This window comes from Corvus moneduloides, chromosome 2, assembly GCF_009650955.1.
Source record: "Corvus moneduloides isolate bCorMon1 chromosome 2, bCorMon1.pri, whole genome shotgun sequence".
NCBI lineage: Eukaryota > Metazoa > Chordata > Aves > Passeriformes > Corvidae > Corvus > Corvus moneduloides.
Window position 1 is genome coordinate 109,990,755 of NC_045477.1, and position 18,526 is coordinate 110,009,280.

Genomic DNA, 18,526 nt, shown 5'->3' on the forward strand with positions numbered 1-18,526 from the left:
GTAAAACATGTGTGTTCCAGATCATTTGCAGTGCAAGAGGACATCCATATATCCAACTAGTTTTGTCTCATTGGCCATTCATCAACTGTATGTCAAGTACAAAGTACAGCCGAGTCCTTACGATGAGTGATGTCCCTTATAAACACCACATGTCACCACTCAGCAGCAAAACCAAACATGTTTTTGAGGTATATATGATGAGCAGGAGGTAGTTGTGCACATCCTTGTGATTAAAAATGGTGTCTGTGACTGACCCAGCTTCCAAGAGAGTCAGGATGTGTTTTCATGAGCTGGGCATGGGAGCTTGTCAAAGACTGAAGGGTCCCATTGCATGTTGCTGTCGTTGTCACAGTGGCATTTCCCTGGGAGCAAAGCTGTGCCACCAGCAAGGTGAGACCCAAGTGAGACACTGGTGGCTGGGTCCTCATCCTCTTTGCCCAGAGATTTGATTGGGGTAGGAGATTGTGTAATGTGAGCTTAAAGGATTTCCGGGATTGGACCATTTTGCAGATGAATCAGCAGTTTCTAACCCATCCCTGCTGGGATGGGATCTGTTTCCTTCACAGGGAGGCTGCAGACTTCTTTGTTACCTGATTAAATTAACAGAATTCTGGTAATACCTGCTCACTTCTGAATGAAAGAAAGGATTTCTCAACAAAGCAAAGGCGTACAAGTTTTTCTCACCCCTTCTTGTAGCTTTCTGCATCTTTCGCAGGGACTTAAGAATAAAAACTAGTTTTGCTTTCTGTCCTGACCATACATCTCCAAGTACAACCCTTTTGCCTTCAGGCACAGCTTTGATGCCACTGCTGAAAGTTGTGCCAAGCTCTGTGCAGTCGAGAGCTGTCTCATAGAGCCCGGTGTGGGACTTGGCCATCCCAGGGCACCCAAACTGACCCTACTGCAGGGCTCTGGTTCCCAGCGTCTATCTTCCTGTGCTGGTGGCAGAAGTAGGAGGACTGGCAAAAATAAAACAGCTTGAAGAATTTACAGCCATGGCTCCCTGAGGCCCTGGTGCAAATGGCTTAGCCCAGGATAAATGAAATGATTTTTGCTTCCTGGCGTCTCCTCCTGGACAGAACCAGCTGGTGGGACAGTGCGATTTCACCACCTCCCATCTGTCAGCTGTGCCACAGGCTTAAACATGGCTTGATGTGGAGGTGTGAGACCAGTACAACCCTCACCTGGAGGTATTTGCCAAAAGGGATTTGTCTCCTGGTTGAAGCCATCTTTCCTCTCTGTCTAAAATAAATAATCAAGTGAGCATGGGACTTAAAGTAAGCAAAGACCAAGATGTTACCAAATGCAAATTACTAAAGACTATAGGAAAACACTGTTCCAGAAATCTCTTAATGTTGTGCAAGACACACATAAAACACCATTTTCGGAAGGTAGAGGGGAAGTCCAAGGAATGGTCACTGTTTAAACAATGGCGAAAGGAAGAGGTGGAAGTTCTTATTTCATGTCTGAACACTTTCAAGGACCATGTGCCACCGTGGTGAGGGAGCTTAGGTGGTGCTGTGCAGTTCTCATGCTCAATGCTCGGGCATCTCAGCAGCAAACTGATTTTTGGTTCCTTGCACTGTTAGCTAGCTGAAAAAGCTGGGAGTGATGAGCAAGCAGTGCATGTCTCCCTTCAAGAAAAACCATTCATTCAGCTTTTGTCATTCCTTTAAATTTCCTTTTCTCCCAATAGGATCAGTAAGGATAAGAACAGCTGGATAAGTGAGGATCTGGTAGTCAGTCATTTGTCCCAGAACTAGGTGCCAGGTTTATTCCAAGTATGGGTACTTGCTATTACAACCCTCTGCACCGAGGAGTGCAATATGCATTGTGCATTAGCATATTGCTAATGTTGTCCCCATCACACAACAGCCCTCACCATCAGACTGAAGTTTCCTGGAGGACCTCCTGGTGTAACATAGGCAAGCCAAACTGCAGGCTGTGCAATCCTTTGAACTCACAGGATGTGCCCTTGTAAGTTCTTGGAGCTTCTGTTTTCTGTGGAAACCAGTCACCCAGGGTTATGAGTGTGGGTTCCAGATGTGGGTGGAAAAATCTGTGTGGCTGCAGCTGAATTCCCAGTGTGGCAGCAGAAAGGAGAGTGCCGTGGGACTGAAGCTCTCATCAGGGAAGAGGCAGCATCTGTGGCTCACAGGCTGCCACAGGCAAGCAAAGGGAGAAAGGAGAGAGAGCCTGCAGCCATGCTGCAGCACACCCCTGCCCTGCACCAAGGCAGCAGAAGGCTTTCCTAGCATCAGGTCTGAAAAAAGTGCAGATAAATTGATGTGTTTGTCTTGAGAAGGAAGTCTGGGTCAGGATTCCCAGTGCTGAATTCTTGGGCATGCTGGTACAGTTCTCAGCATACTTTGTTGGGATGGAGGGAATGGCAAGTTTTCCTCTTTTTTGGCTGCTTGCCACCGATTTGAGACCAAGCATTGTGGCCACTGGCAAAGCTCAGGATATATCTCATAGCTGCTCTAAACTGCACGAGCTTGCAGCCAGCTCTGGGGGCTGCTCAGCTGCCAGGATATGCCAGGACACAGAACTGTCTGCCTGCATCCCTCTCCCCCATGAAGCCTCATTGCTGAGGTGGGGTGGGCAGGTCCTCCTCACACAGTGCCCAGTCCAGCACAGCATGGCCTCAGAAGCACCAGGCCACTGCTGCAGAACAGGCTCCTCAGCCTGAAATTATCATTTCCAAGAGGAAAGGAGTGTTTTAGGTATGACATTGAGCTTCTAGCCTTTCACTAAAGATGAAGTAATAGCTGTGATAGATGAGGTTATTTTATAACCTAAATATTAAAAGAAAGTGCTTCAAGTGTGGAAGGAAGCAAATGCTGCAGTGAGGCAGGGTGGGTAAATAGCAACACACACTGTTTGATAAAAGTTGCATGTCAGTTTAGTTTCTTCTGTGTTGTGTCACTCCATAGATCCTCTCTGAAGGAGTTGTATTGTGAATGTAATAAAGGCAGGAAATTCCTTCTATTCCTCCTGGTTTCCCTCAGCTGCGCTTCTTTGTGTGACGTCTTGTTTTATAGCTGTTGTCAATGAAAACCATTCAGTAGCTTCCACTGCAAAAAAAAATTTAAATCAGATATCTGTCTTTGATCCGGTAAAGCAGGGAATTTTCGCCAAACTGTAGTGACATACATTAGAATTTGTACCCCAAAACAGCAGAGCTTTGCAACCCCAAACTGAAAACCCCATAGAGGTTCATTTCTTTGTCATGTTCCTATAAATCTTTTAATTTGTTTTGTTTTAGAAGAAAGTTGTGCAAAATACCCTAATCTGTCATATAGACAGTTACATTTGCTCTCCCACCACAGTGAAAAATTTTGCTTCTCACCATGGCCAGGTATCGTGTTCTCACAGTAATGTGAAAAGATTTGTTAGTTCAATTCATTTCTCAAAGTTATCTTTCTAATATCAGTATTGAACTGTTACTTCTGTTAAAAAAATTAAAACTCCTCAAATGTGGAAAAATACACCCCCAAGCTGCTAGAGAAACAAGTTGAGAATATAGGAATGTTGTAATCTTTGTCTATATGATGTCACATTATCCTGGGGAATGGCGGCAACATAGCTAATTTATACCCATCACAGACTCTGCAATGTAATCACAAAACAATCAGATTCATAGTACCATATAAATGATGGGGGGTTGCTGCAAATAAAGTCACTATGACTGTTTAGTTTCAACAGATGCAGGAGGTTAGCCAGGGTTATTAGGCATTTTTTCCGTTGCCCCCAGATGAGTGTATAAGCTCTACTGCTCTCCTGTACACTGTCTTCTATTTCTTTAAACAGTGTTTGTCATCAGAAAGAATGATACATGTTAGCAAACTCAATATTTTATTTTTGAAAAGCATTGTAACCCCACCCTATTAGGGCTATTCTCTTGCCATATTTTAAATTTCTTGTTTCTTCTATGTTGACCAAAATGGATTCAGAAAATGTTGCAAGAGTTTTCTATATTTTTTCAAGAAGAGATGGTAATTTTTTCTGCCTTTCTTATGGTCAAAAATAACTGAATGTTTTTGGGGTCAGAGCTCAGGCATGGCAAATTACAGAAGGATGAGAAACAACTTAAAAAGGAGGGTGCACTAAGAGCTGCTAGACCTAACAATAACCTACAAACCCTAAAGTTAGGGGACCCTCACTGGTTAACTGAACCTCTCAGAGGGAGCAAGAGAAAACCAGTGTCTGTCTCTGCCATTGCTTCCTGCTCTCAGACTACTGAGGATTTGATGGGGGAAGGAGGGAGGAGAAAAGAGGGCAAAGCAGTTGTTGCCAGCTGTCTTTTCCCTGCTGTGCCAGCAGTCTCTATACGTAGGACATGCAGCTGTGGCCTGTCCTTTACTCTGAGCGAGTGCTGGTCCCCTGCACTGCCAGGCTGCTGCCGAATCCTGCACAGGTGGCACACCTGGTCATGGTGCTCTTCTGCCTTCTGTACCTCAAGTTGATCTCTTGAGAGAGTAATTGGGCAATCCTGAGCATGACAGTGTCCCTGGACATGGTTGGGCTGTCGCTGGACCTGTTGAGTTTACTTATTTAGAGAGGCCAGTCAGCAGATGCATGTGGCACGTATGCAAGTCACATTATGCCAGAGTTACCAGCAAAGGACATAGGGGAATAATACTGCTGGTTGGATGCATGTTTCTTTTTTTTTTCTGTAATATATGTGCTATTAATACTGCAGTCACTGGAACTTTTGTTGTTGTTGCTTAGATCAAATAGAAAAGGGACGGCGGTGAGGAGCTGCTGTCGTTCTGGCTGCTGCTGTGCGAGATGAACTGATGAATAACGTGTGTGATTTCTCTTTCCCTTGTAGTTGCATTCTGCAGTGACCAGGATCCAAGTTCAAAGACCTGGTTTCAATTACACGTTTGCCCATATATGTATCCTGAACAATGACAAGACATGCATAGTGGACGACATAGTGCATGTACTGGAGGAATTAAAGGCTGCTCGTTCTTCTAATCGAACTAATTTTGCAATCACTTACCCGATTACTCACTTAAAGGATGGCAGGGAAGTGTATAATGGGCATCAGCTCGGTGGGGTTACTGTGCACAGCAAGGACCGGGTGAAGTCTGCGGAAGCCATTCAGCTCACCTACTACTTGCAGGCAATCAACTCCTTGAATGACATGGTGGCAGAGAAGTGGGAATCCATTTTTTGTGACACTGTTGAACTTTTCCAGAAATCCAACAGGAAAGTCAAAATGTATCCTTTCACTTCTTCTTCGCTGAAGGAGGATTTCCAGAAGACGAGCAGGGTGTCAGAACGCTACCTGATCACAAGCTTGGTCCTTGTGGTCACCTTGGCCATTCTCTGCTGCTCCATGCAGGATTGTGTCCGCAGCAAACCCTGGCTTGGCCTTCTGGGATTGCTGACAGTGACCCTTGCCACCCTGACTGCAGCTGGGATCATCAATCTCACTGGTGGGAAATACAATTCCACCTTCCTGGGAATCCCCTTCATCCTGTTAGGTAACTATCTCCTCTCTCTTTTGTGTGTTTGTGCCTCCCTGATGCATTTCCCAGTAAGCCGAGAAGCATCACTGCATGGTTCCTGTTCTCTCATCCCTGCAGCACTGCCCCATGCCAAATCCACACTGCCTCCTTTCTGAAACTCTTTTTATGGTGCCTGGATGTTAAAATCGTGCCTGGGGCTCCAGTATAGCGTAACACAATGCTGTGGGATGTGGAGCCTGTGCAGTAGCAAGGAACAAGGATGTGCAAATGCCATGCCTTTTGCAGAGAGGGAGCCCAGCTGCTGCTTCTCTGTGGATGTTTGATTCTGGTTTTGGAGGGAGACCTTTGCAGTGGTCCCTATGCAACGCTGACAGCATCAGGTGCGCTGGCAAATCATAGGGCTGCCCATGTTGGGCATTTAGGGAGTGCTGGCTCCTTTGGAAACCAGAGTGGTGCTGTCCTGGCTTGGCAGGTGCCTGCCTGTGGGATAAGAGCGGTGGTTGGTTCTGGGTTGCATTGCTCCAGAAGTCCCTGTGTTGGCTGAGCAAACATAGGGAGGGTTTCACAGCCCTGGGGGAGAGAGCTTTGACACCCCTGGCCAGGGATGGATGTGCAAGCCCAGCACCAGCGCACCCCACGGCAGAGGGTTATGGAGGGAAGTAGCACTGGCTGCTCCCTGGCTCCTGTGCCAGCAGAGACATCTTTATCTCCCTGGCTTTTGTACCACCTTCACTCGCTGTGGGATATGGAGTGGTTTTGGTTTGGTTTGGTTTGTTTTCCTTGAAGGTAGGAAGGGGGAGGACAGAAGTGTGGTCTTCTTGCTCCCAACCCAAAGTCAGAGCCCTCTCCTGCACCAGGGCGTTTGTGGGAATGCTGCATACTGTACCCAAAGAAGCAGGAGGACTTCACAGGAGACAAAATGAGAGCTCTGGAGAGTTCACAGCCTCTTTGTTTGTGTTTGGTTCAAAACCAGTGTGAAAAGCTTTGTGCACTGTAGGTGTTTAATATGTCCTTGTTCACGCCATTATTCATTTGTGGAGAATAATACATGCATTGATTTGATCACAGCTTCCCCGGCTGAAAATCAGTGTTCAGTAATACTTCAGGTTTCAAGTGTGAGTGTCTCCAGTGACTTAGTCACATCATCTAGTGATATGGCACGTTTTGAGCACAGCTATTTTTATATCCAGCACCAGGTTCCTGTGCTGTGGTGGTACTGTAGTGCTGTAGCACTGTGGTATTGTTGCACTTTAATTAAAGGCTATGCTTCAGTGCATCACACTACCAGTTAACATACAGAATATATTCAGTGACAAACAGAATTCAGCTACATTACATCGGCTGTCATTTTCAGATGACATCCATGAAAGTTAAACTACATTGTAATCTAGAGGAAATGCAGCACAAGAAAGTCAGAGTCAAAAGAAGGGTGTCTTTCTGACCTGAGTCTCTGGTTTCTTTGGTGGGTTTTAATGCCTTTTCATGTATTATAAAATTCAATTCCTCAAATTAAGTAGTGTATATTAAGTGTAGCTTTAGATAGGAGGGGATTTTCAGATGTGTTACAACAGTAGCAGAAAAGCAGTCTGAATTCCAGACATATGAAGTGAAATTACATGGGGAAAGCGACTCAAAAATATGAAATATTAGCTTTGTTTAGGGATCAAATATCTGCTCACTGGGACAACCTTTCAGATCTTTAATTTACTAGTAGTGACAATGCTGAGACTTGAAATCCTCAAAGACTTACAGATAACTATGAAAAGTTTCACGTATCTGTTTTAGTGTTCCTTTAAGTGCCAAGCTGTATAGTCAACTCTGCTTTTCTTTTCCTTTTTCTTCTTTTTCCTGAGTGTGGGGTTTTTTTGTTTGGTTTTTTTTTTTTTTTGGTCTTGCTTGGTTGAAGTATTCCACTCTTAAAAGGGCAGCTCAACTCCCACTGTGAACAAGCCAAGATAGAGCAGCCAAGTTCATGTGAATCTTGCCCGCTTCTCAGCTGCATAAAATCTCCCAAGGGATGGGAATATCAACAGGTGAACAGAAGGCACTGAAGGCATTTTGGAGTTCTTAATGAGAACTGTTTTAAACTGGCAGATAGCTAGAAAGGCAGATTGGCCTTTTTTTTTTTTCCTGAAGTACAACGGAAAGATTCAGCATGAGTTTTGAAATGTCTTTCATACCTAGATGTTGTTTTGCTTATAAAGGATGTTTTAAGCCGAGGCAACTGAAGGGTGAGATACTAAGAACCCTCCATCATAGCCCGCTGAACTGCTTCCGCTTAATTTCAGTGAGCGTCAGATTAGATCATAGATTAACTGACCTTTAGAAAGCGAAAGGATTTCTGGCTAACGATGCAGCCCTGTATCTATTACTCATAATCTCATGGCTAAAAGCAAAAATGAGATAGAAAAAATGATTACACTGGACATGTTTCAGGCGAGGCCCCTTTACTGGTATACATCATTAATGAAGTTTCCCTGGTTTATAGCAGCTGAGGATTTTTAACTTTTCATCAGCGTTGCGGAGGCGGGGGGACACTCTCCAGACATCATTTGACACAGGATGAGATTACATCTTTCATAACAGATAGTTTTCATCATGCACTTTGTCTCCTCCTTGGACTGCTTCCTCCTGTGTTTCACTGCACAACCACTACAGCATTTGCATCATGTCTAACCTGAGTTCCCCTTTTGCAACCTAGCTGTCCTCCTTATTTATCCACTGCATCTGGAAAATAATTTATTTTCTTTTTCTTTGTATATTTGGGACCACTCTCACTTGCCCAGTCCTCTTCCTTTTCATTGCAGCTTGCCTCAGACTATGTTTACCAGACTTCCAGCACTCTTCTTACTTTTGACCATTCCACCACATCTTCTGTGGAGTGTGGTGCCTAAATCCAGACACAGGATTCAGACTGAGGCTTTCAGCAGCACGGAGAGTAGGAGGATGATTTTTCACATCTTGCATATGGCACTGCTGTTCATACATCGCCATATGTCATTCATTTTTTTCTCAGCTGTGTGAAATGGTTGGCATTTGGTTGGTGGTATATGGTAATTCACAGATCCTTCATGTCGTTTTCTACCCTGTTTTCACAGTCATTTATTCCAAACAACACGTAGAAGTTTGCCCTTGTCCTTGCTGAATTATAGCTTGTTTATCTCACACCATTTCTCTTCAATAAGTTTATCTGGAGACCATCACTGCCATTCCAGGATGTATTAGCTGGTCAGCAATGTTTTACAATTATCAACCTTTTCATATTTTCAAGAATTACTTTCTGAATAGGTTGTCCAGTCACAAGCCCATTCTAAAAATATCGGCAGTGTGTCTGGAAAATAGTCTGATCCAAGTGCTTTGTAATACCTCTTTCATTCATCCTGTTTTCTTTGACATCCCTTATTCATCAGCCATTTCCAAGAACAAACAAGCTACAGTGAAGGGTACCAGCCTCTGTAGATGTTGAATCCTCAGCTTTAACACCAACAGGGAATTTAAAGTTACTAAAGTACCATGACTTACCAAATTACAGTCTTAAGCTGTGTAAGTGTCGGCAGGAATATCTTTTGCCTACTCCACCTGTTAAATATGACATGCCAGTTTAAACACTTCATACTTTGGTTTTAATCATGGTAGTTTGTTCTAATTTATTTTACTTTTTAATTAAGGCAGATTACTGTAACCTAGCTTACAAAAGATGATTCTACATAGTGTGTCACTACTGTGACAATTTTTATGTTGGGGCAGGTTTCTTTTTTGCCCTCCCTGGTTTCTAACTCAATGGCAAAAACGGAAGCCAGGAGGGATGTGCCAGATACCCCCTTCTCCACCAGATACTAAAAGAATGAAGGTTCCCTTTGGTGACTGGAGGCCCAGCTGCAAGAGGCAGGCAAGTGGCCATGGCTGGGGCTGGCCTGAACCCCACCGAGGTGGGTTCAGAGGGCAGGCTGGCTGCAGCCACTCTTTTCTCTGGGATGTCTTGTCAGGTCAAACTGGGAACTGTTCTTCTCCAGCTATAGGTTTATATAGGTACTTCTAACCTGAAAGTGAAGCCTAAAACCTGGGAAAATTGGCAGGCTCCCACCGTTCATCTGGACATAGTTTGAATTAGCATACGTCTCAGTGGTTTTTAAAATTGCCATCCACATCTATCAGTGTGCACACAAGTAATTTAAGGACAAGTTTGCTCACATGTGTAGTTCTTTTGGAATACTTTGCTGAATTAGGGCTATTCATTTTTGACCATAGGAACCAAAAAAAAAAAATTCTACAACTTGGTTTGATTTAAAATAGTTGATTTATAGTGTCAGCTGAAAAACAGAATTAAAATTCTGATTTCCTATTGCCTTCTTCATTAAAAACTACAGATGTTTGGTCTGGCACAGATGCTAATATAGCCGTCATAAGTTTCCCTTACACATTAAATTCTGTTTAAAAACTGCCAAACCTTTAAAAATACTGTTTTCCTCAAAAAAACACAGTGTTACCAAACAAATCATTGGACAACAACCAGCACTGTCTGAACAAGTTTTTGGCGTGACTTTTTTTCTTCCCAGAGGCAGAGTGGAACCTAGGCACTCAAAAGAAAATTGCAACATAGCCCTTTGCACTGCAAACTAGCAATGTGTTTGCTGTTCCTTCGGAAATGAATACAGCTTACTTGGGGAGAAGTGGCTGTCTTCAGCTGCCAAGTTCGTGAAAAGCATCGGCTGTGTGAAACCGCGGTGGAACGCCAGGCACTGCCAGATATGGGCAAGGACGCGGGGCCAGCTCCAAGAGCTTATATTTAGCCTCCAATGCTGGCAGGGGAAAACCAGGTGGAAGTTATGAGAGAGGCTTGAGCTTGTAGCACACTCTAAAAGGAAACGATAGGCAGCAGCATGTGAAACAAGGCAAAAACAGGGACAAATGAAAAACCCCTTCTTAGCACCTCCCTCGCATCCCACCATGCAGCATGCCCCTTCTGGGAAGAGAGAAGGGAAAAGCAGTCAACAGAGAGGTGAAGGGAGGTATGACTGGGAAGGAGCAGGTGGAAATGTCAGGCAGGACCCAGGCAGGGTGCTCCTGAGGTTCAGTCCCAAGTGGAGGAAAGTCAGGAGGAGAAGAACACTTACAGGGCTATGTCTGGCAGGAGGAAGCAGAGGAGCAGGTGAGTTGCAGAACACTTTGGAAGGTACCTGGAGGAACCAGGGCTCATAGTGGCACCTCACAGATGCAGAGAAGTTCCAGTTGCTGCTTAGAAACAGATTTGTTGGACAGACACCTTCCACATGGCTTGCCTGGAGGAGAGCTGTGCTGATGGAGGAGTGAGCTGAGATAGCTGTACAGGGGCACTATGGATGCGAAAAATTGGAGCGCCAAAGATGGGATCTGAGGTCAGAGACAGCTGGGAAAGAAGATTGGAAGGAAAAGGTAGGCAACAGAAGAAGAGGGGAGGTCAATGTGTTTGATTATAGGAGTGAAAAGTACAGGAGGGCAAGTGAGAGGATTGTTGAAGGTTAGAGACCATGAAGGCAGCTGGCAACTAAAGCAAGCAGGGCAGCTGACAGCACAAACACCTGAGGGTGCTCAGGCCAGCACACACCAGTACATGGGGCTCACTGGAGCTGTGCCTCGGTGCCAGTAAGGCACCTGGCCTGGCTGCTGCTTAGTTCTCTGGAAGAACATGCTGGTAGGGAGTTGCAACATATGCCAAATTAATACATCCAAAAAGCATTCATTATCCTCCCTATAAAGCATCCAAGTGTTTGCTATATTCAGTAAAGCTGAAGAGTCAGCATTGGTTACATATAGAGAGTTTCAAAGGGAGAACCAGCCCCTCCACAGGTCTCCCCAGTGCCCTTCAGTCCACGCACAGAGGTAACACACACCCCCAAATGTTTGACTTTGTACAGTATTTTTCCACCGATTTTCCTGCTGTCAGTTAATAAAAATGTAAAGCTTACTGAGTCTGGTTTTTTATTCCCCAGCTAAGCTTTCTCACTCTACCTGTCCAACTGTCCCTCTGCTGTCTTTTCATGCTGGGAAGAAGCATGTCGTCCCTCAGCTGGCTGCCTCAGCTGGCTGCCCCCACATCCCTGTCTCACATCTCGTCCATCTCTTTTGCAATATCTGGCTGCCTCCTCCAGTAGGTCTCACCCATCTTCCTGCTCCAGGCCATGGCATCTCCTTCCTAAAGCCTGCACAGCTATCAGCATTTTTTGGTCTCCCTAAGCTTCCTTCATCTTTTCTGCTGTTTTCCCCATTCCTGTCAATGTGTTCCCTCTGCCATTTTTGTTGGGTTTTCTTTAAATTTCTCCTCTCTCATCCTCCCTTCTCCTCAGCCACAGCTGGGCCCATTGCTCCTACCATTTTCCCTATATTCCTCCATAACTTCCTTGGCTCTCAGCTAGGTCCCCACTATACTCTGCAGTTGTATCTCAGCTGCTTCAGATTTCCCAGTGATTTCCACCATTCATCCTTTCCTTTTTTCACACTGCCAAAGCACTCCAAGAGTGCCCTGGAAGTACACTTGGTTTTTTGTCACTCCATCTGCTCAGTTTTCCCAGTTCAACCCTGCACAGCTCAGTTACAGTCCTGAAGCATTTTGTGGTTTGTTCCTTTCATCCCTCTTCTAAGAAATGAATAAAATTATCTGGTTTTATCTACCCTGAGCAGACAGAATCCCAGGCATGTCACGTTGCTCATCATGCTTTTTTCCTTTCCTGTCCTCAGTCCCTCAGTCTCTTCTGACATCTCTAAGCAGCCATGCATCTTCTGCAGTCCTTCAAGCATCACCTGGCATTTCTATTCCTCATGGGGGAGACGGGGTAAGAGCAGAAGTATGTTCCCAGGCCACCCTTTCTCACTCAGTGTAGCAGCTAGTCTCACGAAAGTCAGCGTTTTCCACCCAAAGTGGAGCTGATGATTCACCTTCTTCACCTGCTGGTCTTCCTCACTCCAGCTCTCCTCCTGAAGGATGATGTCCCAAGCCCCTTAAGGAACCCAAAGACTGAAGCCACTATTGTATGGAAAGGAAACAGACTTGAAATTGGTGGACAAATGGTGGCAGACTGTTTCAGACACCAGCTCTTTCCTGAGCTGTGCAAAAGCAGCAAGTAGAGCTTGCAGCTGGCACACATAACACACAGCCAACAAGGTGTCCAAGTTCCCCCCTCACCACCACAAACCCCAGTGAAATCCCTGCACATGTACATGCTTCTTGGCTTCAGAAGACTGCTGATGACTCAGATAATTTACAATATCTTTTGGAAAAGAGGAGCTATATCCATAGGAAGTTAGTCCAGAGAACATCTTAATATTGAAACCAAGTGCTGTACAGTCATTGAGTAAGATCAACCATTTCCTCTTGATTGGTGGTGCTCCAATAAACACTTGTGAGAAGTATGTTAAAGGTGATGCAGCGTGTTCAATGAGCATTCATTTATGCAAAGAGTGACAGAAAGCTGTTACACTTTTGCTGTCTGCATTCTTTTAGCTGCAGGGAAGTCAGTCCATGCGAGGGCTCAATGGAGGGCTTTGTCAGAGGTGTCCCAAACAGTCACAGCTACCAAGAGTCTGGCACAGACATCCTGATTTTCTTCAAGTAATGAAGTCCCTCAGGAGAAACTTTCACATAGATGTGAACATACTGGAAATTCAGAGATTTAAGAAAGGAATCCTTTCTTTATATACACATGTAGGAAGTATATATGTATATGTTTGTGATACACTTTGCGTACTGGGCCTGGGTGATCAATGAAGACCTGGGGAATGTCAGCAGGAACCAATGTTACTTCATTTTAGGTCTGTGAGAGAGGTGGTGCACACTGTGAGCTTCAAATAAATGACAACCCCAAATAGGGAATAGCCTAGAGGCTTGTGTGCAGAGAGGGGACCAGTCATTTTCAGGTCATGAAACCTCTGGCGGAGAATGATTTCATCCAGAGGTGGATTAAATTGAACTGGAATAAATATGGATGCTTTGTGAAAAGCTCAGGTTGAGTTCCAAACTTGTAATTACTTTTTTTTTCTTTTTTTCTTTTTTTTTTTAATCAGTAAAAATAGGTTGGATGTGCTTTAACCGAACTTTTGCAACGTTCTGAACATTTTGTTTCACATATGGTTGATCTGTATATTATGAGTAAGAGTAGTGACAAACATCACTTAAACAGGAGAATTTAAGTGTATGCCTGAGATGTTGTGGTTGTAGCTTTCTCACCAGAAAAGGGGAAACTTGAAGTGTGGTAAACAAATCCATATTCCACTGGCCCATATTGCACTGGGTCAACACTCCTAGAAGCAAAGGATATTTTAGCTTGTGGCCTTAGAAATTTAAAGCAGATTTAAAATGTGTTTGCCCCAGATGTACCCACTATGTCTTACTCCATCTCCAGGAGGTTTGCTGTATGTTACTTGGCTGTTCTGTAACATGGTAAACATTAACCTTGCCCAGGTGGTTGCAGGAGGCTCTCACTTTTAAGTGCTTCTTTTACACAGCATGCATAAAATCTGTCCAAAAATCACTTAATGATGAAAATCAGTTTTCAATTTTGTCTGCTGATCCAAGTTATAGCATGTCATGTATGAGATGAGCCTGGGTTTCTTAACATACTAACTCCACATCTGACCACGTCCTCAGCTAGTGAGGCTTGAGGTACATGCTCCACGGGGAAATTCATCTTGCCAGCCACATCTGTCATTCCTTTACTGCCCTGGCATGGCACTCTCCCATCCTGTACAGCTCCCCTGGTGCACAGGGTGGTCCTGGCTCCCCACACACCCTGGGGTCTGCACCCCATGCTAGCAGCAGTGGCAAGCAGACCCCCGGTCGTCCTCCACACGGCTTTCTCCCTGTCTCTTCAAATAACACCTTACGCAGGGCACTCTGCTTCCTGGGGGATTTTCTGATGTGTCTGAGCTAAAGAGGATGAAGAGGCATTCCTGGAAGGACTTTGGGGCAGGGAGACCCTTTGTAGGCCAGAGTCATGTGCTCCCCTGGTGCTTGCTCCAGAAGCACAGATTTGCACATACAGCACAGGTTTGGCTCAAATGCTTTCGGTTCAGATCTGCACAAGGTCTGGGGTGTCAGTAGATGAGCAAGCCATGCAGACATAAATATTCCAGCAGCTAAAACCAAATTTTGATAACACGCAGCTCCTTCTGTTGCACTGAAAGAAATATGACTTTTAACTTTTGCCAGGTCTTTTGTGAAAACAGAGGAAAGCAAGTGACACGTTTAAACAGAGCTGACAGCATGCTATTTAAATGCCAAAACAAGCCTTTGCTGATTTTTAAGTGGAATTAAATGTTCTCTTTATATATAAAAGTATATTTTGAACTATAAGTTAGTTTGCTTATCAAAATACAAGAGCCACTCAAGTTTCCTCTCAAATGTATCTCTGTTTTTAAAATGTGTTTATTTGACATTCTTGCTATCACTGTAACAACAAAATCTCAAATATTACATTGTTTCAAAAGTAAAAAAGGATGATACAATAAAAACATCCATAATTCTCCCAAAACCTAAATCAATAATTTTATTTTCTTGAAATCAATGGGACTATTCAGGATTAACCCTGTAAGTGCTGAATTGCATGTATAATCATTGTAATAGGAGGCTGTTAATTTAAACAGAATTTGGTATGCTTTAAAAAAATAATTTGAAAATGCAGTATTAAGTAGTAAGATTTTTTTCTTAGTGAATAGCTTTAAAATACACATATTCCAAAAATAAAAAGTGGTGAACCTTGTTACCACCATTGCTGATTAGGGATTGTGGTGAAGTCTAGGATTATGAATACCAAGGCATTGTAGAATTCTACTTAATTAAAATACTTCTCATGCTCTTTGTTTCTTTTCCCCTTATATAGGTAGAAAAATTACAGAATGTTTATGTGTGTCTTGTGTATTGTGTTTGTATTTCTTCAAAGCTAGAGATTTATATGTGGAATGATTTTCATTTCAATAGTAATACATAGATCATGGTTTTAAAATTAGCTTGTGACTTGTACCATTTTCTAAAACATTGGCTCGTTGTTTGTTTGCCACAATAAAAAATACTACTGGAGAGTTTATAGTTGGGGTGCACCATGTACCCCAAGCATTGCTGACTGCATCTCCACAATTTAGGGTGAGACCGAGGGGGTGATTTCTTTTTGTCCGTGCCCACTTTGTGCAAATGTGTACTTCTTAGTATTGGTCCAAAAGGGCTATGCCTGACCAAAACAGAGTTTCACAGGAGAACAGAGAGTTGATTGGGTGCTCCATTTCCAAAAGCTCAGTTTAAAAATGTAGGATATGGCAGACATTCATTGCCAGAAGACTGGGATCTAAATTACTCCGGTGCAGCAGATCTGTACGAGTCTTGTGAGGAACCTACCCCCCTTTTGTGCTTGGGAGTGCTGCACAAGGCCTAAATGAGGCATCAAATTTGTGCTGGATTTCCAGACACACCCCATTTTCCTGACTGTGCATTAAGCAATTTGAGTGCAGGCTTAATGGCCCGGAGAGTCTTTCAGCAGGATCTACGACTGAAAATACCATTGTGGTCTCCCAGCATGAAGCACTGAGCACCAGTTGAAGGCGTCTTCTCTGCGCACACCAACCAAGCCAGGGTGTGCTGCACGGGGACACTTTCTCTTCACGGTGTGTTTCTGTGGGCACAGCCGCCCACAGCTGTGAAACACAGCAGATTCTGAGAGCATATTATTAAACATTTTAGTTTCTCTTACTTTGTTGCCAAGTAGATACAGCACAAAACACAACTCTCTCTCCAGAGACTGAGGCAGATTTTAATCTGGTGTGAATGCACCAAGATACTGTGTTTTTGATGCTGGTAGTAAGTTCAGGAATACTTGGGCATGCCTGGGGCTTTCTGACTGGGATGGCCATTGCTGTTATAATATATATAGAGAGATCAGCCTGACACTTGAGGGTTAATGGTTAATAATCAAATGTAAAGCAAAACCAGAGAGTGATCAAATGGTTTCATGCCTAGATGCCTAACAGGCTCACCTACCTAATTTCAGTATGTTTCTTTCTTGGGAAGATCCCAAGTCAGGTGTTAGTACCTGCAGCCATAGTACATCTTAGGTGATATATGAGTAAAATTTAGTAGCCTTTAAAACAATAATTGCAAATACTGAATCTACCCAACAGGATTGTCATCATGTTTTTGAGGTATGTTGTCATACCTGTAATTCAGTTACAGTACATGTAAAGTCTATGTGACAGGAGGTAAATAAAGCACAGCAATATGTACAGCCTATTCTTATACCAGTACATCCCCTCCCATGTTGCTCTTCACGTGTCCTGAATCCGTGTACCATGCCTGCACATAGCATTCAGGCTTACTTGGCCTTTGAGCCTGTGCTTGGAGGTATAAAATGAGGTCGGGCTGCGCTTGTGTGGCTGGGACTTCAATCACTTTGCCAAAGAGAGAGGAAGCATTTAAGACTATTTAACTGTCCACAGCCTGCAGTCCCCTAGTCACAATTCCCCTGAGCTGAACACTGCTGCCTGGAAACACAGTTGTTTAGATGAGTACCTTACAGGATGTTAGTACCCTCTAGGATTTTACTCTACACTGTGAACTGGGCTCCCACAAACAGGCAAGTGTAGGAAAAGCGAGTAGGATTTACAGTGTGTTTTCTCAGCTCAGCACAAATGTTTGGGACAGACAAGTCTGCACTGTGGGATGTTCAGCATTACACACCCTCCTTCAGGTCTGACATTCACGCAGCAAAACTGGAGTATTGCAGCACCATTTATGGAGGACAAAGTTGGACATTGCTTAGGGTAACCCACAGTTTGTTTCAACAGCATGCTAATGATAGTATAGCTGGTCAGCTCCACCCTTGCCAGTAAACTCTTATCCACTCAGTGAAAAGTGTTGTATAAATTAGGCTTGGTGCTGATTCTGTCTGCATGCTGAAGGATCTCATTTAGCTGTAGTATTTTATTATTTTAGTGAGAACAGAGTATGGAGCCAAATATTTGCTTCAGCTGGATGCAAATATTCTTGCTCTGCCTGTCATATTCGGTAGCAGTTTGAGCCTGTTATATGTTCCGAGCTGAAATCGTGCCTGCTGGGAGAGGCCACATGAGGCAGGCCGGGTATTTAGTCAACAACTGGTTGATTACAACTCCTGTGACAAAGGGAGTCCGGATTAGCGGTTTCACTTGGCTTGTCAGAAGATGGGAGCTGATGAGATCACTGATCTAGCTGGAAAAAAATAAGTCAGCAGGGGGAAATTATCTCAGTCTCTTTGTTGACATTACTGTGGAAAGCAGTCCTAGAGTTGAGCAGTGTACATTGTTATTTTTAATACTGTCAGCTAGGAAAATTCATTGCACCTTCATTATATCATATGTTATTGCAGGTACCATTTTGGAAAGGGCAATTCCTGCGATATGTTTCTGATCTCCTCTGTACTATTTTTGCACAAGAGCAGTTCTTGAGACCTTGCCTGCATTTGCAGCAAGCTGGGATATGAATTTACAGCATCCTAGCTATTTCATGTTAATTCATCTGCTGTTTGTCTCTGCAGATGATATTTCACTCCACTTTGAATGTGAATCAGGCTGTGCTTCACAGATACCCACAAAGAAAGCTGGTACAACATCGTTTGCCCTCTGTACATTCACACCCTTTCTCACAGCACACTAAATTCCTCTTGCAGACAAGTGCTCCAATTCAGTGGGGTGATTTCAGGCTTAAATCAACCTGAGTGGGACAACATTGGTCCAGCTGAACTGATAGTGTTACAAGGATGCAGCCATTACAGTGCAAGCAAAAACCTTAAATCAAAATCCATACTTAACCTCAGAAATTCCATCAGACCATGCTTCCACCTCAAATTTTCACCCCCCCCAGTTTACAAGGCTCCTATATATCCTACCATGAGTCATTACCCATTTCAGATGGTCTTTTGTGCCATCAGCATCAGGAAAAGATTTCGTTTAAAAAGTAACCTTCAAAAAAAAAAAAAAAGGCTACTTTCTAATCCCCACCATTCTTTTAGTCCAGTGTAGACTATAACAGGTGAATTAGTAGCCATGTGGGA

At 43.8% G+C, this 18,526-nt stretch overlaps 1 protein-coding gene across 1 annotated transcript in view; it reads left to right on the forward strand.

The window, feature by feature from the left end:
- The window catches only part of PTCHD1 (patched domain containing 1), a 36,049-nt gene that overhangs the window by 7,708 nt on the left and 9,815 nt on the right, over positions 1 to 18,526 (forward strand). Inside the window, exon 2 of the mRNA XM_032100819.1 lies at positions 4,835 to 5,495. Within this exon, the coding sequence (XP_031956710.1) occupies positions 4,835 to 5,495 (661 nt within the window). The remainder of the gene's footprint in view (positions 1 to 4,834; positions 5,496 to 18,526) is intronic.